Genomic DNA, 27047 nt, shown 5'->3' with positions numbered 1-27047 from the left:
GCAGGAGCTGGAGCAGATGGTATCATGGGTCTCTTCCATCTATATTATCCAAAGTCTTAAATTTAAGCTATCTTGAACCAACTTGATACAGTATAAGAAAAAGATGAGAATAGCAGGGCGCATAGTGCATTATTACTAATATAACGCTCAATGAGAATTATTGTGCTCAATTATAAACATGGAGTATACAGAACAGGTTGACATGTTCAGTACAGTTAAATCGTTCAAATCTTGTTCTACTTCAACACAAAAGTCATTTCAGAGTGGAGGCCATTTTTATCGTGTAGTAAGCCAACAAATCTGATTCGCTATGTAATTCTGTTTTGCAGATGCATGTGGTGCATGGTTTCTAATAGAGTCCAATTCCTTTATGAATGGACTACATCATATTAATCTTTGAAACAATCTGTATTATCGGTAACTAAACCACTTTTCATGTCTAGCTATTTCTGTTATTTGCATACGCTAGAGCCCCCTAGAAACATCTTTTCATTTACATCTTTAATTCTATTAATGATAAGAGAATATTAACTTCTACTGTGTATTCAGAATGTCACAGAAAGTATCAACTTTTAGGGGAAAAAAAACCCAAAACACAAACCCCCAAAGCTGCACAAGCATCAGTTCAGGTGTTTTCAGTGAAGCATGGGGTTTGTTTTTTTTAAAAAGAAATTTGAACTCATACACTTACCAATTATGGATAACAGTGTCTTTTCAGCCATTGCTATACAGAGGCTTTACAATTACTGCACGAGGAAGACACCTCTTTATGGTTCTCAAGCTTTATTAGAAGAAATCCAATTACAACACATAGCGGGGGGGGGGGGTGGGGAGGAGGACAGTGCTATCACAATTCCCCCTGTGAGCTAGATTTGCAGAGTCTTATCTGGCTGCTGATATGACTCAGAAACACCGTATGTGTGAGTAAATGATAATTTTAAGCCTATTCTGACACCTGTGGGCAAGCTATTTCCCATACGACAAGTATTCTAGCAATGCATGTGAAAATAGCATCTGTGCTTATTTGACTCCAACCTTGTTTCATCCTAACTACTACAAACACAACTTATGCTCCATTTCTACTCTTGCACGGTGTACTACGGACTGCAAAGCACAAAAATATTACTGTGCAAATTAACAACTTCTCTCAGAAACACTACAAGTTGAAATGTTGATTTCTTCAAGCCTACGTACTCGGAAATACTGTCTGCGAACAGAAAACTATTCAGTTCACTAATATTTCCTTTGAGTGGAAAGGAATTTTGAAAAACACCAAAGTATGCTTAAAAAACCCAAAACTGTTTATAGTGACAAGTAAGGAAAAGACAGGAAATAAGGAATTGTAGGTGATAATTTCCCAGCTGAATTTCACAACTATTTAATAATAAAAGCTTTTTATGTTGGCATGCTGGGCATGTGGAACAGCTGGCAAAACAGCACTGTTTGCCATTTTCTTTATAATGGGAAATTAGGGCTAGCTTGTGTGTCACTGGATATGCATTTCTAAGCAGATGCCATAGATATCAGAAACTAAAAGACAAAGAGAAAGTCAAGGCAGGACAGAGCATGTGCTCCACCGTAAATCAAGCCCATTAGTGCACATGAAGAGCTGAAAGACCATAGATAATACAGAGTTTACAGGGGAGCTGAACTCCGGTAATTTTTTTTCTCACAATATAAATGTATTCATATAGGACAGGGTTGGAATACTGTCTGGAAAAGCATCAAGAGATCTCATTGCACCTTATCCATCATTTCAAGAGTAAGCAATATTTTAATACTACTTTCTATTGGGATTTCTCTTACAAATATAATCAGCAATGTAAGTGTTAGGCTGCTCATTCTGGTTATACCATTTCAAGTAGCTTCAATCCCTAGCTTCTGGTAAGAGTCTTAGAACTACAGAGAGCCTCCTCTTAAGGTTCTCTCTCACTCAAAGGTCCCTTGAATTTAAACAGTAATAACCCAAAATTGTGACAATGGGTATTTTTCAAATTCAAGTAATTACCTTCATTTGTTTTTAAAATGTGTTTGAGGAAACCACCTTGAACTCACCAGTCAAAATTCACAGCTTAGAATAAAAAAGCAAAAATACTTCAGATACAAAGATTTTAAGAAGGCTTTAAATGATTTTACAAGGATTTCATTTATAAAAACAGTGAAAAATCAGGTTTCAAGGAGAAAACCTATATTTATCATAGAGGTGACGACCCTATACATGAACAGAAGTCTTTCCCACAATTTGCCGTATCTTTTACACAAAAAAACCAAGAAGAACTACTTTTAGTCTCAAACAACACAAACATTTATATCTGTGCTCATACTATTCCAATATATAGTTCCCTTTTTTTTTTTTTTTAGACACATTACTTGCAGAATCACAGTTAAGCATACAGTATTTGAAGGACTGGGACCTTAAAGCTGAACAAACACCTGGTTTCAGAACTCTTTAACAACATACTTGTGGGCAGAAAAAAGGAAAGAATGGAAGGCTTGTGGATGCACCCATGATGATACTGAAGACCTTCCTAACTTAGATTTTATCTGGACTGTGAGGATGGGAGAAGGCTCCTATCTCTCAGCCCACTCATTCTACTGAGAATTTTTTAACACTTTCAGTCATAGATGGTATATTATCAAAAACTGAATCCATGTGGAGTCAGAACATAACATTATGGGATCAACTGGTAACCTACAGTCACCTACCCTACCTAACACCAGTCTCATTTAACGTGGTCTCTGGCAGAATAAGTAGTATGTTATTTCAGACCTGTGAACTTTGAGAAACACGTAGTGCTGATTTGCTGTGTGCCTGGACAGTCACGGGCTCAACAGGTACTCGTGGTAAAATCAGTTGCTTCTGAGAAGCACCAAAATGAAGGCCCCTGATTTAGAAAGAAACAAACAGTGAGGTTTTTAAAAATTACTTTGATTTTACCTGTTAAACCCATACTGCTTCCATCTGGTTGAATCTGAAAGACTGTATTTTCATTTAAATTTGCATTTCGCAAAAAAAAAAAAAAAAAAATCACAGGAGTTAGCAGAAGGTTGCTGTAGCTACTTAGAACTACATTTACTTTTGTATTGTTTTTTAACTTAAACAAAATAAAACCAAAATAATCTCATGGGGGCCAATACTTGCATTTGCTTTACAAGATTCTGATACCACAGTTTTTCTGTCTTGCTGCTTGCATTTGTCTCTGCAATAAAACAGCTGCTTCACTTACCATTTAGGTGCCTCTTTCGAATGAACTTCTTTATTATCAGTAGAAGAAACAGTTAACACTTGTCTGTTTATAGCATTTAAATAATTTTCAGCATGTTTCTGTTAGAGGGAAAAAATAATGTTTAGACTATTACAAAGGTATGAGGGATATTAAATTTATTTAACTCAGTTAATTTAGTGATCCAGATCTTCACTTGACTAAAAAGTTGATAGGCTTTATGCTTCTGTTGGACTAAACCTGATTTTGGCTAATAGGCACAAGATCAGTTAATTCTGATGACCCAAAAAAGAAAGCCATCATTCTGAACCATAATGTCTGATGAATCCCATCATTTGCTAATCAGAAAGGGATCTTGCAGGATGACAAATACATGGCCCCACGTACTCCAAGTGAATTACTGACAGAGATCTCAAAAACTGAACCGTCTTCTGGATCTGCTCCATTTTACTTACTCTCAGGCCAAGTTCAGTTCTTTCACTTGCTGTTTCGAGGTCGCTAATATCCACAGTTTTTACATTTCCTTTCAAGTTGGTATTTTTCACTTTAACTTTAAGCTTGTGAAGGTCTTCTTGAACCTAAAAAGCAAGTTGTGACAAAAATCATGCCCATAACCAAAACCCATGGGATTACGTAGCAGGATTTAATCCAGATTAAATGCTTCCTAAATACAGGAAAGAAATACATGCAACTTCCCATACTTCTGTACTTTTATAAATAAAAGAATGCAAAGCCAATAACTTTAAATCCATTGATTGTAGAAAACCTGAAAAAAGTTAATTTTAAAACAAATCTCACAAAGCAAAGGCGATATACTTCAGGACTGAGGTCCTTTGCCAAGGAATGATGTTTCCTTACACATTTCAAACATCTCTCTTGGCACAGATGGCTTAACTACGCAGGAATCTCAAAATTGTTCACGAGGGACTGAAAAGTAGAGGCAGCCTGTGAGGAGATCATGTCAGCCCACGTCAAAAAATGTATATTTACACTGCGTTAACCAAAAAAGTTCAAGGTCTCGTTATGCTAAGAACCATAACATTTACAAAGCCCAAGCCCTCATCCAAAATTCACCGCCGCCGCCGCTCCCTCCTCACGCAGGGGCTGAGCCCTCCCGTCCCCTCAGCAGCAGGCCGCGCCGCCCGCGCCTCAGCCGAGGTGTGAGGCGGCCTCCCCAGGGCAGGAGGGGTCCCGCGGGGGCTCGTCGCAACGGCTGCCGGGGGAAGGACGGGGCCAGCTCAGGCGCTGCCCGGACCCACCTGCACCGGGACGGCTCCCGCCTCCTGCCCCGGCTCCACGAAGCCGGCCATGACGGCTGCCGCTCTCGCCCCTAGCAACGGGACGCGCTGGCCGGACCGCACCATCCGCCTCGCCGCGGGGGGGGGGAGAAGGGCACGTCAAACGGGGGCTGAGCCCGCTCTCCGGCTCGCTCCTCCCCTCACGCTGTCCCTGCCCCCTCCATCCCTGGAAGGGCTCGCCCGCTCGCCGCCTCTCCCCCCCCCCCGCAGCCGGGTGGTAGCGGCGGGGCCGGAAGGGGCGCGGCGGCGGGTGCCATGGCGGCGGCGCCGGGGCCCTTCGCGCTGGTGACCAGCTGCGCCGCCGGCTTCGCGGCCGAGGAGCTCGTCAAACGTGAGTCGTCGTCGCCGCGGCGCGCTGCGGGGCCCGGCCGGGCGCAGCTGCGGAGCCCCGATCTACCCGGAACTGCAGGCCTCGGCCTGGCAGCTTCTCTCACCCCCAGGCCGGGCCCTCAGGGGGAAGCCCCGAGGGGTGGCTGTCCTCCCCTCACGCACCGTCCCCAGAGCGGCCGAACCCTGCCAGGGCGGCCGCCCGGCCCCCTGCCTGCCCCCAGGCCTGTGGCGTTTAACCAGCCGCCCTTGAGGAGGGCGCCAGGGGCCTCCTTATTGCTTTAAGGAAACAAGCTATTTAAGAGAGACGGTGTAGAGCTGCGGATTGTGTGTTTTGTACCCTCTGACACCAAGGAGGAGGCGATATCACCGCCGCAACCCGCAGGAAAAAAAGGAAGCTCCACAGCCCGAAATGCTTTGTTACCCACTGGCCACTTGCCATGTCTTAAGTGTGACTAAACTGTCATAAGTTATACTTGGACGAAATAATTTGAGAATTGCCTTGAGACGGAATAAAAATAATACTTTGTTCAATAACAAATGAAGAACAGATTCATGAGACCATACGGTTTGCTGCTGGCCGTTCTGGTCGTTCACACATAGCGCGCAAAAATGACCTTGTTTCATTGGGACCTGTCAGTGGCCCAGATGGCCCCTGGAACAAGAGGGGGACACCAGAGCAACCGGAGTAGCTCAGGAGTGTAGGCAAGGAGAAAACAAAAGCAGACTAAGTACTGTCCTTCTGGTTTCATCTTTCCATTTTTGAAGTGAACAGGCTATCTTGGACCTTAAGGATGCTAAAATTTCTGAAATTCCTGGTGGGTCTAAGCTCTTGCTTTACTTAGGCTTGCTTTCATGCATTAGACCATTTGTTGTCCCAATGCAGAACCACAAAAAGGGGAAAGCTGAAAAATTCTTCCTCTCTGCAGTTGTTAGAATTGTAGATTACACTTAACTCCATATCAAATACATAGAATTCATCCTGTGGGAAGTGGTTTTCTCGGAACCCAGTTCCCCTTTTTATGGCTTGAAAAAGGGGACATGAGAGTAAGACCTGATAGTAGAGAAAACTTTGGTGGAATTTTTAGTAATTCTAAAATCAGGGGGATTCCAGGAAGAAGCTGTTTAGATCTTGGTGGTTTTGCCATTACAACTTGTTAGTACAGCCTTGCTTTTTAGGGAACTGTCATGAACAGTTTGATGTGCATACTAAGATGTATAACTTATCAACAGCCCCAGCCCCTTTTCTGGATTTGTTTTTGGCTGTTTCTAAGTGAGATCCTGCCTAGGAGCCTGATAAAGCACGGGGCTGCCCACAGGGACTGGCTCCCTCCATCTCATTAAACCACATTTTGAAACAAGAATGGCAGTACAAGGTCTGCAGTCAAAGGCTACTCTGTCAAAGCAGCTGGGTTGATATTGAATTATGTAAGGGGATTCCACACCAAAGAATAATACGTTCCTGTAAAATCTTATTCGTGGTTGCTTGTTTGTGTGGAACGTACAAACAAATTGGAAGGAGTTGTTCAAGGTTCCCATAGCTTTCCTTTAATTATTTCTCATAGTGAAATTAAACAAGTAAAAAAGGAAGGCGAGCAAAAAGCCTCATAGAAATGCTATTTAATCTCAGAGAGCCTTAAAACTTACCTTCAGGGTTTTTTAAAATAGTACTCACTTTGAAATGTCTAGGCTTCCACTGTTTTCCAGTACCAAAACTGGAGTCTTATAGTCAGTCTGTGTCCTCTGATTGGGTTGCTTCACAAAAGACATTAAAATCTTCCTGAAAGAGACATGATCATTTACTAAAATAAATACCATGAGAATTTTAAGTTCCTGCTTTGTATAACAAGTGAAATTACATCAGATCCAGAAGCATAAGCAGAACAAACATTGTAAAACGTTCAAGGACATACTGATAAGGACGAGGCAGCCGTGGCTGGCTACAGTAGGCTGGGCTGAAGGGTTTTGGTGGGTTGAAACAAAATGCTGGTGTAATTGTCAGAACTTGTGCTTTTATAACATGAATGTGTCACACCAGATTAAAGGCATTATTTGATAATGGTTTAGCTCAATGCTGAGAACAAGACCATTATATTAGCACCTCTGAGGCAGTACGGTGTTTGAGATACAGTATGTATGGTTAGATGTGCTATTCCATACTGTGTTGGTTGGTAGGATCCATATGGCAGTTGGGTTTTCAGTCTATAACAGAAACATGAAACAAAGCCCTTATTGCTATTATCACTGCTTTTGCTGCTGTGTCGCTGGATTTCCCTCGTACGTGCTCTTTGTCGGCAAACCTGTTTTATAATCAGAAAGAAGCTGCTTAGAGTGTTCACTGTTAGGAGGTGTACGAGAATCCATTTCTCCTGCTGCCTGCCAGAACTTTCCAGGCTAATTACAAGGCTTTTTCCAGTGTTTTCATCCCGTTAAGTAGGAAATGGCTTGAGGATGAGAAGAATATTATAGTACATTTGCTAGACATTTTTATTCTTTCAAGTTTCTGTGGGATACGCTGAATGCTTTATTTCATTAGATACTGTGGCAAAACAAAGCTATTTAAAATGCACAGAATAGGATTGGCTCTTCTCAGAGATATATTTATGACAAATTAAAATGGCAAATAAGATTGTTTTAGTTTTTAAAAATGCTGGCCAACAGATAAATACTGTCTGATGTGATTTTTTTTTCCTCTTTGACTGTTTCCCACTCCCCTCCTCCCTCACAGCATATTTCTGAGTTCTCCTTACTCCTTGTGTAATGTGCAGGAGTATTTTTTTATGGTGTATTCCACCAGGTGGCTCTCAAGGCCCAGAATGTGAGAACTACTTGGTGTACCTACCAACTAAGAGGACTTGGGATCATTTAAGGCATTGTAGAGGACTGAATTATGTTCTTATAGCATGTATTCAATCTGAAAAACACTAGGAAGAGTGATCAATACCTTAATCCCTTTGGAAAAAAAAAAAAACTGCAAAGAGGAGTTGTAATGATTCTGAAAAAATATTACTATTAAACACACAATATAGTAGAAGTGCTTAAATATCAGTTGGGTATTAGAGAACAGGGAACACCGCTGCAAGAGGCAAGAGGTCTATATCTGGTTCTATGATTATTATTCTTTTCTGAAAAGTTATTTCTGGTCTCCAGTTCTCCTTTTGGAAAAGTATTTGCTGCCTTACACTTACAGAATACTTACTAAGCTTCTGTATTACAAAAAGGGAATAGATGTTAGGTTTTACAATTATGCAATATCCTCTTCCTTGTCTTCTGAACCATTGTTTAATTTACCTTGTCTATATGCAGTCTCATGAAATTAGACGTCAACAAGTCAAAGCAGTAAAATGAGCAAACAGTTATGTAAATAGATAGCTGAAATTAATTTCCAAAAGTATTGGCCAGAATTTTGTCCAATTTATTAAAAATTATAGATACTTGTGAGTAAAGAAAGGACACAACTAAGGAATTTGCTGAAAAACATAAGCTACTGACTAACTGCCTGGAGGTAGAGAAACCCTTTTCCTCTGGACAGATTCCACAGAAGTTTGGCAGTTCATTGAGCTATATGATACCAGTCACTATCAGTCACTGGATTGAGCCATGAACTGATCTCATGTGTCAGTTGCTGTTGTGTTCTTAAATGGTTTTCTGATAGAAAATGGGCAAAGTGAGCCATGAACCGGGATAAACTGGAGGAAGAGAATTGTCCGTGTCCAACAAATGTGGTGGTCTTAGCGTAGGAGGGCGTTAGTACAGGGGCTTTGGAGGTTGCATAGGTGAATAGTGCCAACGTATGCAGGAGGTAATGACCCGAGGATGATACTTGAGCTGGCTTAGAAATGGTCTGTTTGGTCCCTAGCATCAAATAATTCACTGTAGATGAACAAGCTTCTATTGCTCCAAAGTGCTTTTATACAGAAGTGTGGGACACTGAAATACATTATGTCTTAATTAGTATTCAGCAGTTATTAGTAAGATTGTAAAAGTTATTTCAGTAAAGTAAGTGTCCAGCATTAGTAGTTGCAGTATTTCTTAGAGGACCTTGAACTCTAAATCATGTTTTTGAATGACACTAAGCAACATTCTTTTGTGGCATGAACTTTTCCATGCGTGTTTTTAGTACTCTTTAATGGTGATGCATTTGGAGTCTGTTTGCATTCTTGTCATCCAAACAAGCCACTTCTGCTCTATGAAAAGGCAAGCTAATTAAGTCAGCCCAGTAGGCCTGCCTACTGTTGTGGTCAAAGAGTGACTCAGTTGGTTTTCCAGGCTCTTTGGATGGGAAACCACTGACACTTTCAATGGCTGGCGAGTTTAAAATTAAAAATGAGTAACTCGCTGGAGATAAGTTTGACATGCCACCTCCTTTTGCCATATCAATTTTCTAGCAGTTTATTCTGTATCCAAATAAAACTTAATGGGGTTTATTCTGATGAATATTCTCTAAAATTAGATATGAAACTTCTGGCCGAATTTACTTTTTTCATTAAAATATAGCCTGTCTTGGAAAGAAATTCCTGAAATCTGGAGGTGGCAAATGTAATCCTTAAAACTACTTCCAACATGGAATATATCCTTGACAGCTCAGTTTGAGTTACAGGGTATATTTCTTTTGTAGTCTCTGCTTGTTTACTCTAAAAGCCAAAACCTAATTGGTCTAAGTGACTTTTGCGGAAGAGAACTATTCACAAGATACCCAAACTGCATTTACTTTCCTGCCATGAGTAATCAGGCTGTTTTGCAGTTATTTGTTACAACCCTACATGCAGGCTGAGACATAGCAAGTCTGAATCCTTTCAGAAAGTCCCTGCAGTCCTTTGAGTTTAGTGTGCAACACCTATTTTTACTGGGAGAGAAATTTCACAGGGGATTGGCAAAATCTCTTTGGATGAACGATGGGTAATCAGAAGCACAATGGGATGAAAGACGACTGCTTAAAATACAGGAACAAGTAGCATGTAATAGGAAACGGGACATGTCCTCATTCTTCTAGCAGTACTTTGAGGCCTGAATTTGTCCGTGAACTCTTGTAAGAAGAAAAATAATCACTTACAAAGGAAATATGAAAGTTCTTTCATAGCAGCTTTTGAAAATCTTTTATAAGAAGTTCTTTCCTTTTGTATTCTTGCTAGGGTGGCTAACTTCACTGAAGTGACTTTTGAACCAATTTTCTTTCCTCACCCTATTTTCCTCCCTTTGGCTTTCTAAGTATTATTGCTAATTTTCTGGGTTTCAGTAATTTCTATGGGCTCCTTTATTCTTAGCTTCTTGTGGCATTGACTTGCCATTTTGTTAGCTTAGAACTGTTTTTTATTTAGTTATTTATTTTTAACTGTCAAAACACTAGTGAAGGGAAATTTATAGCATATTTTATGTAGCATTTAAAGCCTCCAAACAAAACATCTGGTTTCCAGGGCAGAAAATTAAGATTATGCCTGCATTTGAATAGGTAGGCAACAGATAATTCTGGAAAGAAAAGGCATCCCTGTGTTTTGGACATGCATAGTGACATTGTCTGCCTAACCTGTTTCCTCTCCCAGTTGCTGGAATTTTGGCACATTATATCCAAGCAGAGCAAAAGCTACCTCCATTGGCCCTAATATCCATTTAAAAGAAACTCCTAGTCTAGTAGCAATTGGCACGTATTAAATACAGTTCTGTTTACCAAAGATACCAAACTAAATTATACCACGTATAGCACTTAACTAGTCATTCTTAAAGCTCCTGTTTTATAGCAGAAAAATTGTCATCTGCCAAAATACCTTTATTATAATAGAATATGTACATTAAAGCTATAGATTTTGGAAAGTGACATACTGTCATTTGATGATCTGTTTTACTTATTACTTGGGAGGTTTTTTGAGGAAGAATAGACTTGATATGTTTGTGTAGCCTAAACTGAAAAGCTTGGGTTTAAAACTAACTGAAAAGCTATTCTCATGTTTCCCTGGAAGATGGGTGCATAGGTGTTTGCTTTGTGTCAGTAGAGCGTAATATCAGCTAATGCAAACAGGATAGAGATACCTGCTGCAAAGTGATGCAGTATTACTAGGAAGTGTTGCAGGGCAAGCAAAGATCCACGTATACAAGTTTTTATGAGATAAGCATGGGAAAATGGCTTCTATGTGCCACTGGAACTGGTGTGTACTGCTTAAGAGGGATTAAAAAAAGCTGTGAAAGAATGAAAGTCTTTCCAGATTACTGATTTTGGTTAGCTGTGTTGGTAGTCTCTTCTATATTTATAAGAACAAGCTAGTGCTCTAAGAACACAAAGTTCATAATCAAGGTTTGTTTGGTATTGACTCAGTATCATCATCCCCCAGCCCCAAGGTGACATGGATAGTCTTATCACAGAATAGCTTCTGACTGAAGACCAATTACTCTGAAAACTAATTGTCATCCAAATTAAAAAGTCAAACTTTCTTAACCTGGAAAAAACATGTAGATGTGGTGCCCTTTTTTTTTTGCCCCCCCCCCCCCCCCCCCCCCCCCCCCCCCCCCCCCCCCCCCCCCCCCCCCCCCCCCCCCCCCCCCCCCCCCCCCCCCCCCCCCCCCCCCCCCCCCCCGCTTTTTTAAGAAACCCAGACAGGAGATTCCCTCCCAGGTTTCTGTTTCCAAGGTCAAATTTCTCCCTCAGATTCCCTGTGTCCTCCTCCTCACTGCTGCAAATAATCCTGGTTTAGAGCTCTCCTCTGTGCTGCCTTGTACACCATGCTCATTCACCAGTTAGATTTCTCAGACTTTGCAGTTGGTTGCAAAAATCACTGAGCCTTTCTATGGCCACCTTGGCAATGAGTTTTTCCTGCCTTTTTATTGATAAGATACACAATTCCAAATTCATATCCAGACTATTTGGGGAACAGCCTGTCCTAGCATCTCCAGGAGTTGTGTCTCAATACCTTTAAAATATGATCCTTAAGATCTTTGAAAACCCATATACTTTATTTCTTTTTTTTAACTCTTCTTATCCCCAAAGAAATTGTAGATGACTCAGTCAATTTTATAAATAATCGGCCTGTGTTTTAAAGTGTCCATAAGTTTGTCCAGCTTGAACAAGATATTCTGCCCTTTCCTATAGCAAGGTATAGATGGGATGCTCTGCTACTAACTATAATTCAACTCCACCAGGTGGCTGTCATGCTATGAGAGTGTGCCCTGTCAAGGTTGCTACCAGCACATGAAGAGCAGTGTTTAACATTACATTATCAAAGCACTGCCTTGGATTTTAATTGTCGAACTCCTACATGGAATTTAATGGGAATTACAACTGAATTGTACTAACTTGGTTTATTTTCTCATTAGTTACCTTCAGGTTTTGGTCACAGTCAAACAGTTCTTTACATCTGAACTAACATGCAAGGTTTGTTTCTGCTGTAATAAAGTCTAGGTATTCTCTCCATACATCCTGTTTACAGGTAGTGAGTTTGAAGCTAACACTTTAAAAGGCATTTCCAGGAAAAAAGGCTTGCTTTCTGAAGAGCTTCTGTGCCATATTTTATTTTGAAAGCTAGAAAATAAACTCTTTTGAAAAAAACTCTTTTGAAAGCTAAATAATAAACTCTAGGACAGAGTAACAAATTGAGTTTGAATTTTTAAAGATCTCAAATATATACTGTTTTATTATAGTAAGTAAAGATGGCTCTGTATTGGCATTGTACCAAGCTTCTCTAGACAAATTATTTTCTTGATGCTGGTTCTATCATCTGTCTCATTCATTTTCTTTTATACAGGTATCACAGGAAAAGATGACCTTACTGTGGGTGCAACTACAAGTGGAAGAGTGAATTTTTACCCCTGGACAATAGATAATAAATATTATTCTGCAGATATTCACCTCTGTGTAGTACCAAACACATTTCTTGTTACCGGAGATATTGCTGAATCTGTGCAAGCATTTGTTGTGTACTTCGACAGCACAATAGTAAGACTCTGCTGCTTCATTGTATTGCTTTATCTGTACAATATAGTTGCCTTATCACAGTGATAACCACAAGTTATATTCTCTTCATCTTGTACCATCCATTCCTTTTAGGCTGTTCTATTAATTGTCAGTAGATCAATGTTAAATTATGCCTGCTAACAATGGAAGCAGTTTCCTTCCCTTTTACTATTATAGTCCAGCTGGAAGAGAGGTTTTCAGGATGCAAATATGCCACTAAGTTAGGCAAATCCTCCTCCAGCCCACCACCTCCAACTTTGCTCCTAGCTGATGCTAGTTCAGAAAGGCTGCTTTAGGATAGCCAAGAATGAGGGAGCTAAACATGATTCAGTGCTATCATTTTACCCAAAATTGTTTCTACTAAGCTGGCAGCAGTGAAAACAGTGCTTTAGCAAAAGCCAGAAAGATTCTGAGACAAAAAAAAAATATTCTAAATAAGGAACTGTTTTTCACCACAGATGGAAAAGGGTGCATACCACACATTCTGCAAAGATACCTTTAACCAGACATCTCAGGGCTGTCTCAGAACAAACCAGAGCAATGGGAGTAGTTCACCAGCACCCATAACATCCACTTGAGTGTGGAAGATGGAGTAGCTGCACATTAAACCCAAGATATGCTTAAAATGGAATACTCATGATTAGCCTTAAGTAAAAATCTTTCCTAATCTGCACTAGGATTGCATAATTAATATTAAACATGAAAGGGAGGTCCAAGGCAGTAGCATTAACTCATCTGTAAGGTAAGTCAAGAATCAGAAGGAAGTTGTGTATAAGTCAATTTCTCTGATTAGAACACAAGTGTCTTAAACATACTTGATATGCAGCCTAGCACATTTCCTCTCTTCATTGCTTATATTCTAATACTATTAATGATTTAAAACTAGTTTAAAAACTGAAGTATTTGAGGATGCTTTTTTTTTTTCCCCTTTAGAAATCTGGACTTGATAGTGTCTCTGAATGGCTTCCCCTGACAGAAGAATGGTTACCAGAAGTCATGATCCTGGTTTGTAACAGAGTATCTGAAAATGGTATGAAACCCAAAGAAGTTCCAAACTGACTTAGAGTTATTAACCCTGCATAATAATTTATTTTCTAGTTAAATCAACACAATTGTTTCTCAAAATATCTGGGCTTGAGATTTGATTGAGAAGAGCCAGGTTACCCTCGTGACCAGGAACAGAAGTCTTAAGCTAGTTGTGGTTAAAACTGAATCAGAATTTTACAAGCTTTCTTAAAATGAGCTCTGTGTATCCCATTCCTAGTATACCGGCAGGCACTGCAAGGTAACTAAAAAGGCATTCGTGTTACTGGATGTGCATGATCCTCTCTGGTGAAGAATGAGGATGACTGTTGGTTGCTTAACTACAGTGGAAAGTACGTTCATCTTTTTTGACCATTTCGACACTAAATATGTGTGTTTGCTTTGGTTCTAGATTACTATATACAATACAACAGCAAGCTGTAAGGTGCAGATATGTCCCTGTAACTTAATTCAGATTCAAACCTAGAGTTAATAGAAGTCTTCATTCACTGTGGCACTTCACTTACATTTCCCTTTGAGTACCCACTGCAAAGCCATTTGATTTTATGGTATTTGAAAAAAAACAATTCAAAGGATGAGTTTGTTTAACTCTGGAGTTTTTGGAATCAAATTCAAAGTGAATGGAGGACCCACGCCAGCTACTATATACTTTTTCCCCATACAATCCAGAATAAGCAAACAACTTTGAGGGAATAAAATGTAGCTAAAGATTCAACTGCTGATATTTGTTTCAAATGTGTATGTTTAGTACGCATTTCTGTTTCCCAACTTTAGGTGTTAACAGACAGAAAGCTCAAGAATGGTGCATCAAGCATGGCTTTGAACTGGTCGAACTTAGCCCTGAAGAACTGCCTGATGAAGATGGTAGGACTGCTATCTCTGTTTTGATTTTTAGAATGAAAAAGCACACCAGAATATCTTCTAAACAATTGCAAGGGGCATAACTTTATTTATGTGCTACACGATTACAGCATGGAATGCTCCCAGTTGGTGAGGCTTAGTCTCAGCTATAAAAGGTCAGGAGGAGGAGGAGGAGGTTATTTCCTCCAAGAAATTCCATTTGTCTCCTCCCAAATACAGCTGCTGTTTATGTAGCACCTACATAAAAATAATATCTGCTCCTTTTTCTGGCACTAATCCTAGCACTGTATGGATAGGTTAGAAGCATTTATATTCCACTTTGGAAATAAATCTAAAAAACAAGAACCAGAGAGATGCACAAGGGCAGGAAAATGCTTTGTCTTTTTAAAAGAGACTTTAAAAACTATTGTACCTACCAACTGAAGATAGACATTATTCAAATGGTGACACGATAGGCTGAAAAGGGGAGATTGTTAAAAACATTTTAGAACAGCATGCACTGTTACACAGGAAATAAACCAGTTTCAAAATCACTGGCTGACCATACGTTTATAACTTGAGAAAACCCATCAAGCAAAGTCAGAAGCGTGATGTATGATGTTCCACTCTTGAAAAGTGACTATGCACTTCCTGACAGCCTTATCAGCATCAGCCTTATCTCCTCATTTCAGTGATACAAAAAAAAAAAAGTGTTTACATCTTACCTCTATAGAGCCAAAATGAGATAACTGACTCCATTTCCAGGCTTGAGTGGAATTAGTCACTAACATTTGCTCTATTTCAGGTTCACCAAGTACATAGCTGTCACCAAAAATAATTTAGTCTAAAGGTCTTCTAAGCTAGAACTCAAGTTCCTCCCCCCCCCGCCCCCTTTAAAGGCCTAGATTAAAATTGTATCTTGAGTAGCTAAGAACCCCCCTCCTCCCCCCACTATGTCTTTAAAGATGCATTTCTTTTTGGCACTTCGTTAGTCAGGGAGGGAGGGATACGCATATTTCTGATTTATAGAAACTAGGAAAATTGGAAGTTGGTGCCCCTTAGACTAAAGTTTTCTTATGAAGTGCTTTAAATGGAAATACTAGTCAAGTTTTTTTTTCTGTTGAATAATTGTTGTAAAGAACAAGCTATTTACTATTTAAATAATATAAGTAATGGGAATAATAATAACTCAGGATGTTAATCTTTGGAGTATTAAGATACATGTTCTTTCCTGGATTTTTAATATGGTAGTTGATTCACTGTGACTCATGCATAGGAGGAAATGTATTCCAGTGAGTAACATACTGTTACCCCGTAAACATGCTGTATGAATTACTTACAAAAGATACAATGGATGCAGTAAACGTACTGGGCCAATATCTGTTTAAAAATTATGACATTTCTGGCAGCTCATCACAAATGAACTGGAGCTCTTGCTATGACTACACTGTCAGTTGTTTGTGCAGTAAGGACAAGAACTCTTAACTGAGATTCTTGATAACGACTCTGATACAAAACCAAACAGCAGTGTCGTAGAGGGCAAAATATTTGATCTAAGGGGTCATAGACAGCTTTAAACTCATTTTTAAAGGCAGTTTCAATTACTGCACCTGTCCCTGAGTCATCCTAAAAGAGTTTGATTTTTAAGCAATCGCATTTTTGTATCCAAAGGGTTTTTTTTTCCCTATTGCTTTGTGGAGACCCGCACAAAAATGGGAAGCTGACTAAACTGAGGAAATGGGAGAACTGACTTTATACCAAGTGGTGTCAGATCTATTCAGTAAATAAGTTGAAGTCCAAATAATGCTTTCCCTAGTCTTACAAGTTACTGTAATTCACAGTATTACTGGAACATTTGGAGTTAGATGCTGTGGAGATAGCTTTACAATGATTGTTTTCATTTTTAACAAGCATCATACCTTTTTAAAATGGTTGTCTGAAGTTCTTTACTTTCTAAAGGAAGGAAAAGTAATTCTAGCATCTATTTTTATGCCATACAGCATTCTAAAAGATCTTGGGGTAAAAGATGCCTTGCTTTTAACAGCAACTTAAAAATTGTCTATTACTATTAAATTTACTCATATGTTATTTAACGATGTAGGCCTCATGCTAAATATTTAACAAAACCCCACTCAGAATTTAGATCTCTCTACAAAAGGCTGAGAGCTCACAGTTCATAATACCTGGAAGCCTAGACCAAGACCTGAGGCATTAATTGAGATTTGTTTGGCGCCTCACGAAGCAAAGGCAAGAAATCTGTGTTTCCTGACAAAATAAATCATTTATATCCATTGCTATAAGATAGGCATTCAGACACGCACCTTCTTGCTTTCAGGCACGTAATGGTTTTTGGTCTGTTAGGAGTGCAATGTCTTTGTCTTTTGGTTTAGATGATTTTCCAGAGTCCACCGGAGTGAAACGAATTGTACAAGCTTTGAATGCCAATGTGTGGTCCAACGTAGTCATGAAGAGCGGTATGTAACCCAGGCTCCTCTTACGTGAATTCTGGAGAATGCAAGGACTAGAGGGCTTAGTTTTTTTAGCAAAAGTTTAAACTGAGCAGCTACAGTGCTACTGCCACTGCATCAGTATAAAGAGAACTAGAGCCCTCTTCAATCTTTTGCGTGGAATAGTAGGGTTTCAGGTTTTGCTTTCATTGTCCCTTGATGCACAGAGAAACTTAGAGGCAATGGGTGAGATTTATTCCTGTTTCAGCATCTGTTCCTGTTCCCTCTGTACTTTGACTTGCTCTCTACCAATAACTTGAGGTAAATATTCCACCAACTCTTCAAATTTCAATGAAAAATGAAAGCTTGTTCCACCGAACTCTAGCAGCAAATAGCCAGTCATTATCAGCTTGGTCTAAGAACTGATGCATGGTTTAGTGTAGAAGTAAGTGTTAAATTCCAAATTTGTTATGGTTTTTTGAAAAAAAATTTTGAAACAGGGATGAGAAGAAGCAAGTGTGGAGATGATATTAGGCAAAAAGTGATTTCAAATGTCTGTTGAAGGACATGCTAAGTGCGTTGCAAGGACTGTCTTCCCTACAGAAAACCCCACTTGAGTACATGGAAACCACAGAATTTTTTGAAAACAGTGTAAAAAACAGGCAACCCCAGATAATTTCCAGCAGATAACTGATTATCAGGTCGAGTTCGAATTTTGGAAAAATCACTTTAGCATTAGACTCATTAGAAAAGGAAATGCTGTGGCTAGCCCAGAGTTATTGCAAGCATAGATGCTTCCATTTACTTGAAAACCTTTAATTACTTTTCTAATAACACAAGCTGTTGCAGGAAATGTAGGAAGATTAAACTCTCATGGAGTGCTTGGCCTTACGTTTCTTGTTTCACAAAGTCTCATCCCACTAGCAACCTTCCAATGTCTGTCTGCTCCCTGATATACAATTTTCCACTGTTGCGGCTTCTTCCTTCCTATGTCCTTTAACTGTGTAATGATTTCAAGTGCTGAGAGGCTTCTGCTAGTTCCTGTAACTGCAAGATGGTTGCTGGGACTCAGTAGAAGTAGGATGAGAACTACTAAACCAATAATCTTTTTCAATTTTTTTTAATGTGGCCTTTTGAGTATTTCTCATACCACATCAGAATGAGGTTAAGGTGGGTTCTAACTTAACGTATCCATTGTAGAGAAATAGGTTGCCATTTGAGATGGTGTAAAGTTATCTCACTAGTGCCGAAACGCTTTTCTTAACGGCGTATTTCCTGCATTTGACAGATGCCACGTTACAGAAGAGCAGAACTTAGTCACATGTTCAGTTCTTCGTGGGGGGAAATTCCTATGCATCATTAGTGTGTTCTGTAAAGGTCAGACTCCTTGAAAATCCAGATTTTTTTATCTCCCCAGTACAGAAACCGCACAGCATTGATGCACGTTACTGCAAACCCCTCAGGAAGTGAACTATATTTGGAAGTTGTTACAGCCTGACTATGGCTTCAAAGGGAAATTGTTGAGCTCATTTTACTTAAAATAAAACTTTTTACAACCTGTAACATATCTTTTGTTTTCAGCTTCCTCCTGATCCTGGAAACTGGCTGCCATGTAAATCAAACTTTAGCTTTTCTACTGAATTACATATAACTGCTGGCCATTTAGAAACCATGCAGTCATACTTCATGTGAAGGTTTTTCACAGCGTATAAGATATTTGTGAAGTAGTAAATCCTTATAGCACTGTTAAGTGTAGCCATCCAAAAAGCCAGTGTTACGGCGTTGCCTTACTTTAGCTGTTTGTATGAGAATTTAAGTTCACAGACAGAGCAGGAATGACTTTTTTCAAGTACAAGCATTAAACCCATATTATTTTAAGGTGTTTTATCTTAAATCCAAACACAATTCTTCTTAAGTTGTGAAGTAGTTTTTCACACGCCTATTAAGAAAATTCTTGACCTTTTGATTTTTTCTCTAACCATTAAATACATTCATTCTCAGATCAATTCATAAAAATAGGTATTAAATATAACCTAGTTCAACTATAAACATTTTTACATCCAGTAATACCACATGCTTTGTCAGTAAATAAAACAGTATTGTCTCTACTAAAAGAAAAACAAGCAGTCTTACCTGAGAGTCTCCAGAGGGCCACTACTCCCTTTTGTAGTTGGTCTAAAGCTGTTGGTTCTCCAGGCCTCAGAGCTCTCTTCAATCTGAGAATCAGGTGGTTTTCTTCCCCTTGTGCAGGAGTATGTTCTTCAGCTAACATCTTCGTCCCCACAAAGGTACTGCACTGCTGCTGTCCTTATCTGTCCCTTCAAGAGCAAAGCTAGTTGACCTAGGTGGCAAGAAGAGAAACAACGTACTGCCCTCTGAAAGAGGCTGCTTGGCTACTTGCCTGCTTAAATACGTGCTTGAGTGATCCCAGCTGAAGCTGGTCACCCAGGGTGGGGCCAGGAATTAGCCTGGCTCTCTTTACAAAAAATTAACCTCATTTAGGGGGACTATTTACACTTAGTTATTTCAACAAATTTTGAATTTTGACTTTTTAATTCCAGTTTTGTGTGGAAGTCAGGATCATTGCATGTCAGCTAGAGACAAACTGTGGAGGAATGGTAGATAAAGACAGTGGAAAACATTTTGCTGTGAAATGAGCATATATGAATCTCGAAGCCATGCTTAGAGCACAGTGTACTAGAACTCTGCAACTATTGATGAGTGACACCTATGAAACTATATAGACTCCATCATAATGGAGCCACCAACTATTACAATAAGTTGAGTGAGATAATTTTTGGCTTTGATGCTGTAAGAGCACTGTGTAAGGCATCACCCACTTCCTGAATTGCACCCAGAAGTTGAAATAATAACTTCTACATCCAATAAGAAGAGTTTATAGGAAGGCTTTTTCAAGGGTGTGCCTGCAACCAAGTGTTATGTCTGCCACCTCCCTAACCACGGATCCAGAAACAAATAGCTGCTTTTCCGAGATCCCTGCTGTAGATTCCAGTTCTTTCTAATTGGGACAGCATTTTGTAATTACCCTGGCTGAGGTTATGTGTATGTGGTGGGGATGGGGATGGAGCCACTGTAATTCTTCTGTACAGGGTGAACTCTAATCATAGATAGGAAAGAGGTACACGATTAGGTCACTTCATCCACCCCTCTGCCAATGTGGGAATGTTCTCTCTCAAGTATGTTCTGGACTGCAATGTCCAGTCTAGCTTCAGATGACTCAGAAATTGGCTAGATGTCGATCTTTACAGTTTCCCAAAAGCCAGCTGTTTGCTCAGCCTGCTGAAACTTGGGGAAGCTACTTTGTTTTGGGTTGCGGGTCCCAATCTTTTATCACTCAATTGCCTGTTAATTTAGCTGGCGGACTTCACGGGCTTTCACATGTCTTGCAGCTGAACGTTTTTAAGGCAATTCATTCGGCTAGACTGATTCACTCCTTCCCAAACCTTTGGCAAGCGATCTGTTAAAGCAGTAAAACTGTATAAAACAGAGCCAGTTGAAACAAATAGCTGCTGGGGGGTCGGGGAGGCAGGAGGGGAGAAGAGGCCTGGGACAGGACACACCTTAGCCTAAGTACCCAGTGAAAATTATTAAACAGGAAATGAGGTCTTACTAATTCTCTAATGGAGAGATGTTTACATGTTTTCTAGATAGCTGATGGTTTTAGTTACACATTCAACTCTTCAAAATGACATTTTGTGTAAATGGCAAGTAAATTTGGACAGTGCATAAAAATGACATCATCTCAGCATTTCAGTCTAGAGCTTAGTCATTAGTGTAACAATTTAGAACACATTTTTTTAGAAAAGTAATATTAATCTTTCTTCTGGCACAAGTCACTGTTTCCTGGCTATTTGTAGTATAACAACTTAATGTTATTTCTTTTTTAGTTGACTAAAATACTAAGATTTTCAGAAAAATCTCCCGAGTCCCTTGTGTCACTGCAAATATTCACTACTCAATGCAAGGCCAGCTGAAAACATGGCTTAGAAAAAAACACATCATAATATCACCTATTATGCATATATTTTTATTTTAAAAATAAAGTTTTAAAAATACACTTAGTTTAATTTAAAAATACTGTACTGCATCTATTATCTTAGATGATTGTTTAGTTTTAGGTTTGAGTTCACTTTTGGTTGGATTTTAAAATACCATGGAAATACACAGTAGGTTAGCAGAGGTGGCAAGCCCAAAGCACCTTGCAGTGTGAAGAAACATTGGATTTGATGGCTGGGTCCTTCCCTGAATTCTGAATTACATATAGTTAAAAATTGCCTTTGCCGTTACTGTAGCGCTCAACCTATGTAGACAATACGTGTATGAGCAAAGGCGCTTGTTGCATTTCCTGTGTCTAACCACAAACTCAGCGCTGCTTCCCATGGACGGTGAAACCTGGTCCACTGAATGGCAGTAACAGCAAACGCTGCTTCTGAGTTTTGAAAACTGCCTTCTTTGGAATGGGAAGACATTTGCCAGACCAAATCCTAACAGAGCAGTGACTTCAAATAAGAAGAAAAAAGAGCTCACATCTCTCGTGCCTTGCGCATCTATTCCCTGTTGGTAACATTGGTAAATGTTACCATGGTAACATTTTGGTAAATGGTAACATTTACCATGGTAAATGTTGTTAATATAGTTTAAAAAAAGCTTAGAGAATATGAAAAATTTCTGCTTACAATGTATTTTCAAGTGCACTGACACAGTTTTACAGGGTGCTGTGTGTGTGCCTTCCCTGAAATATCCTCTATCCCATCTGGTCAGTTACAACTATTTGTAATAATACTGCATCTTCTGTCAGACTAACAGCTGTTTTGTTTTTAGACAGGACCCAGGGCTTTGGTCTTCTCAGTACGTTAGCAGGTGCGAACTGTAGCATCGGGTCAGAAGAGAACCAAGATACAGAAGTAAACAGTAATTCCTATTTCTTTTTCTTTGCTCATACTGTTTCTCATGTTGTTCTTTCCTGTTGTCACACTTGGGGTGGTGGTGGTGGTCGCTTGCTTTTTTTTCCCTCCTTTCTCAAGGGATGCTTCACAGCCTGTTGGAGTGTATTTTAAAGGAAATATTTCTGAAGCCTGAAAAACTACTGGCATTTTTCTTACAAGTCCTCCCGAGACAGTTGTTCGTAGGAGCCGTCACCTCATGGCTGTGAGCTTGCTGTTTTTCAGGACATTGCCTCAGATATTATCATTTTACCTGGAGATGTCCGATTGTGTGCTCAGTGTTGGGTGTTGATCCCACTGACTTCCGCACTGTGTGAATGTTCTTCCCCAGACAACCCGCTGGAGCCAAGGGAAGATAATTAAAAGCTCCATTCAAGATGATGTTTTTCATTAATATCCAAGAGCAGTATTTTGTGCAAAACAAAAGCTATCACTTGATAGCGTTAGTTAAAAACCAACAAGCTTATCATAGAAAACCTTCACGTAGTACCTATTTGCAGTGTTGCAAAAGTGGTTTTTCATAATACATGTAGTACAGGTTTTGCAGTAAGTACCAGTTTAAGATAAAGAGTAAGTTTTTGAAGTCAAAATCAGAAAGCACCTGATTTGCTGCTGATGCTTTTTAGGTGCATTATTGGATGCTCTAGTATCTGTTTGTTTCCTGACAGTCCAATCCATCGTCAGCAGACAGAGAAGAATCCCATTTAGACAACAGAGAAGATGGAGCTAGCACAACCAACCTACAGATTGACAGCATTGTAGGTAAGCTCTTTCTCTGCTTGGCAGATATGTTGGAGCAGGCACCCCTGGCTGGGATGGTCCCAGAAAGCTGCTGGCTTCTTCGCCATGAAAAGTATGGCATAAATGCGCTTGCCAGAGCCAGCAGAGGCCAATTGCTCAGACTTTAGGGGCTCCTCTTCTTGAAAAAATGGGCCCAAGTTTGGATAGGACAGAGCCCTGGCAGCACTACCAACTGGAAACATTCAGATCTGATTTTGTGACGTTCCCTGACGCACGCATTGTGTACATTGCGTATCTCTAGAAACACCTTTATAAGAATAAAGCTTCAAGCTTTATGGTTGCAGAGAAAAATTGTTACAGTTTGACCCAGCAGGAGCTGAACAAAACACGCTCTACTTGGGTCAGTCCTAAGAGGTGCAAGTGTTTTAAGCTACAGGTCCTTAAATAATTGCACCATTCCAGGAGATGGGACTTTCTTACAAGTTGTATGTAGAGATCTTCTAAAGGTTGGGTGGTGTTAGTTGTGGTCTAAGCCTAGTCTCATTACTCTTTAATTTACTCCGTGCCTAGACAGATCATTTTATAATAAGCAAGAAACCTTAAATATTGGATGAACTCAAAAACACTCTTGCAATGTAATGTATCAAAATTAATTTCCACTGGAACGATGCCATGAGTTGTCTGTATGAACAATCAGTAAATTAAATGTTTCTCTCCCTCCTGTGGGGGGGGAGGAATTTGCAAACGGGATTTGCAGAGGTTAAAATACTATTTTTATCAGAAAGGCTTTTATACCTGCTGACAAAACAGAATAATTTACCTTAAACCAACCTATACGCATTTATTTCAGATCCCATGTTAGATATGGACATTCAAGAGTTAGCCAGCCTAACCACGAGAGACGGTGACCTGGAGAACTTTGAAAGGCTGTTTTCAAAGCTGAAAGAAATGAAAGGTAATGTACCAGGGAGAGACGTACTGAGCTGTATCACCTATTCTAATCACTCAAAGGCATGAAAGCCAGCGTGTGAGTTGGGAAGATCGTACAAATTCCTATTCTCCTGTCTGAGGTTCTTTATAAGGAGCTGATGTTTTCATTAATTTGCCCTTCATCTTGGTAGCGCTCTTGAAAGAAGGAGATATTGCTCAGCTGACTGCTATCACTGATTTTGTCCACCGTGAACTAACGCTACAGTTTTCTGTAAACAAACCCATAACAAGACTTTTATTTTTTTTTAGCTCTACAACTGGGTGCCAGTCTTGCAGTTTAAAGCTACAAATGTTTGAGATGAAATCCGGCATGCTCAGAAGCATTGGCTTTCTGGTGTTTGGGAATTGCAATTGCTCTTACTAAATAAGACTCCTTTTTTATGATCTTGAACTAGAGTTTCTTGGTAGTCCCCTAAAAACCAGCTGCAATAGGCATTTCTCTCCCTGCTCACTCCTGACGTTGACAACCTAAGTCATGTTCTTTTCCACAGATAAAGCTGCAACGTTGCCTCATGAACAAAGAAAACTACATGCGGAAAAGGTGAGGTTTTGAAATTGGCACGGAAATTATTAAAAATGGGGTTTTCCTTTCTAAGCCATGGTTACTTCTCTTGTAGAGTTCCTGTGTTAAGAGGAGCAAGAACAAACCGCACGGTCCTAGGGAAGACTGTCTGGTGTCTCCCAAGAACTGAATAACAAACCTGGAATTTTGAAACACCAGAAAAAACTTTCCCCTTTCAAAATTTCTGAAATTGCCCTGCAGTCACTGAGAGTGTAAGCCAGCTTCCACTGAAGTCAGTGGAAAAGCCTTGATCTCAAGGAAAATTGAATCATGCCTTAATTCGCCCAAGTTTTGTATCACATATGCCTCCCATGAACTCTAAATTGTTGCCTCGGTGTTGAAATTTCTTAACTTCAGAAAGGATTAGCATTGTACCTAGAAACATGGTTGCTAGATTTAGCTGCTGCTCAGTTTCAGGTTTTTGGATGGCAAATGCAAAATCTGCAGTTATTTGAGGGGAATTCTTCTCCCTTTCCTATCTTTTTTTCCCATTGTTAGGTGGCCAAAGCCTTCTGGATGGCAATTGGAGGAGACAGAGATGAAATTGAAGGTCTCTCCTCGGATGAAGAAAACTAAGTTCTTCTGTAGCTGTAAGCGACAGAGCAATCCAAAAAGAGTGATCTCTGCCTGCAATGAGTGTTTATTGTGAAAAGCCCCATTTAGCTTTAGTTGCTTTCTTTGGTTAAAGGATTCTCCGTATCATTGTAGTAAGTAACACATTCCACAGCACCTAATGGTTAGAGCGGTTTTGTCTGACTGTTCGTTTATGCGCTCTCAGAGAATTTTGGAAGGCGATGCATGCAGTTAGAGGAAATAATAATTAGTTTACATTTTTCAAATTAACATTTTTATCGTTTCCTCTTTTGAGTTTAAATAAACAAATTTACTACCAGTTATCTTTCTGCATATGGCTGGTGGTTGTTAAGTGACTACTTAATTCTAAACTCAACATTTTAGATGTAGGCCTGTTTGATGTTTTTATGTAGCTTTATAGCTGACTTACTAGTTTAAACAAACCAGATTTCTATGAGCCATGAAGAGAAAGTTGCTGAATTGTGCCCTGTTGTGGGATGCTCTGCCAAGGCCGCGAGGTTAATCCTGCCGAGTGCCAAAGCTATTAAAAATGGCCCACAGGCTTTGAATTCTGTTTGCCTGTGTAAGTACGCGGTCCTTCCCCGGAAAGTCAGGTGTTGTGCCACACTCCCTGGCTTTCCATTAGAAACTAAATTTGGGATTAAATGCAAGACAGATTTTTGCTGCTGTTCCAGGGGTGAAGTTCCCTGCCCAAACCTTCTGCAATGCTTGGCCCCCAAGGCCTAGCAGAATGCACAGACCTTCTGCTGGTGAATTCTGTCCTAAACACCTAAAGGGAAAAGCTATGATTTCAAGAACCGTACCCTGTCACCCGACGCATTTATTCCAGACTTCCGCTCCTGTACGTTCATTAGAAGGCACCGGAGTACAAGTCTCAAGTTGCCGCTTCATGGTGTCAAGGGTTAGAAAAAATTCCGTTGTCCTTAGATTGAGTACGTTGTCATCATCTGCACAGGCACACAGTCACAGGCTCACTGGAGAGTATAAATGTGCAAGGCACGAGGAAGACAAGAAGAAAGGCATAGGCTGCTGAGGGGGGGAGAGGAGGAAGGGTAAATGCCGTCCTGTCTCCTTTTCTGCTACAGTCAACTGTCTGATAGTCAGCGGATCAACGGAGAGCGGTAGCCAAGAGAAGCCCTGCTGCAGAATCAGGCCTCCTCTAGGGCTGCTCTGGCATACCCTGTGAAACAGCATGTGTTTTCCCCAAGAGCATTTCCTTACGGATCTGAAAATACGCCGTGTTAAGCAATCGTATTTAGAAATTTTGAAATTGACTTTTCCAGTGTCTGTTTTTTCGTGTCAATAAATTTTGTGAGTCTTGAGACAGTGGCTTTCCAGAAATTATTTGACGGCTTCACATTTTGAAAGCACTTTCACAGTGGTTCGTGACATTCATTGCCTCTTCTTTTAAGATTAAGCAAAGCTAAAATAATAGGCTCCTTGGAATGCTGTAAATCATTTCCTGAGTAAAAACTGCAGCGTTTTCAACTCTTAAGAAACAGAACTGAAGCCTTGTTAGTAGTTTGAGAAGCGTTTCTCATACAAAGACTGAGCAGTAGCTCCACCGTAATAAAATACCTATTTTTAAGAAGAAACGTTCCTTTTACAGGGATACACGTACAGACATGGAAGGGAACACACCTCCCAGGGCCACCTCTTCCACGCTGAACGATACAAACCGGCTGCCGGGCCTTGCCGTCACTTTGCCATCTCCTCCCATTCTCACCGCCTTTTTCCCCAGCACCGAGAGCTGTAATAAAGAACCGAAGGCGGTTCCTTCCCGGTAGGGAACGGTTTTCCGTGTTTGCTTCTTGGTAGCTGAAGATTTCCCCCCCCCCCCCCCTTTCTAAATAGCTGTTGTGCAATAGTGATAAATGGCCAAAGCGCAGAGTGAATTAATTGAAGGCAGCGAAGAAAAATAATGCACTTGAATACTTTATAAAACCAAGTCTTTAGACTTGTGATATACACGTGACAGTTTATTTAAATTTAATAAAATTATACAAATTAACATCAAGTTCTTTGCTGCCTTTTTACAAGGTAGCAGCCCCTAAATCCCATAAATGATGCCTTATCC

General features: G+C 40.0%; 2 protein-coding genes across 2 annotated transcripts in view; one reads left to right on the top strand and one right to left on the bottom strand.

The window, feature by feature from the left end:
* IQCH (IQ motif containing H) overlaps positions 1 to 2830 on the bottom strand; it is a 70878-nt gene extending 68048 nt beyond the window's left edge. The window contains exon 1 of the mRNA XM_050902991.1: positions 2771 to 2830. The gene's annotated coding sequence lies outside the window, so the exon portion shown is untranslated. The remainder of the gene's footprint in view (positions 1 to 2770) is intronic.
* A 1947-nt stretch (positions 2831 to 4777) lies between these two features.
* AAGAB (alpha and gamma adaptin binding protein) lies at positions 4778 to 26292 on the top strand. Its single transcript, XM_050903533.1, has 10 exons — positions 4778 to 4853; positions 12580 to 12770; positions 13722 to 13818; positions 14607 to 14696; positions 17063 to 17146; positions 21962 to 22044; positions 22752 to 22845; positions 23675 to 23779; positions 24306 to 24355; positions 24875 to 26292. Exons 1-10 carry the CDS (start codon positions 4778 to 4780, stop codon positions 24950 to 24952), a joined length of 948 nt encoding a protein of 315 aa, XP_050759490.1. The 3' UTR covers positions 24953 to 26292.
* Positions 26293 to 27047: the final 755 nt, after the last annotated feature.

This window comes from Gymnogyps californianus, chromosome 11 (genome assembly GCF_018139145.2).
Source record: "Gymnogyps californianus isolate 813 chromosome 11, ASM1813914v2, whole genome shotgun sequence".
NCBI lineage: Eukaryota > Metazoa > Chordata > Aves > Accipitriformes > Cathartidae > Gymnogyps > Gymnogyps californianus.
Note: the sequence above shows the minus strand (reverse complement) of the source record. Positions and strands in the feature narration are given on the sequence as shown.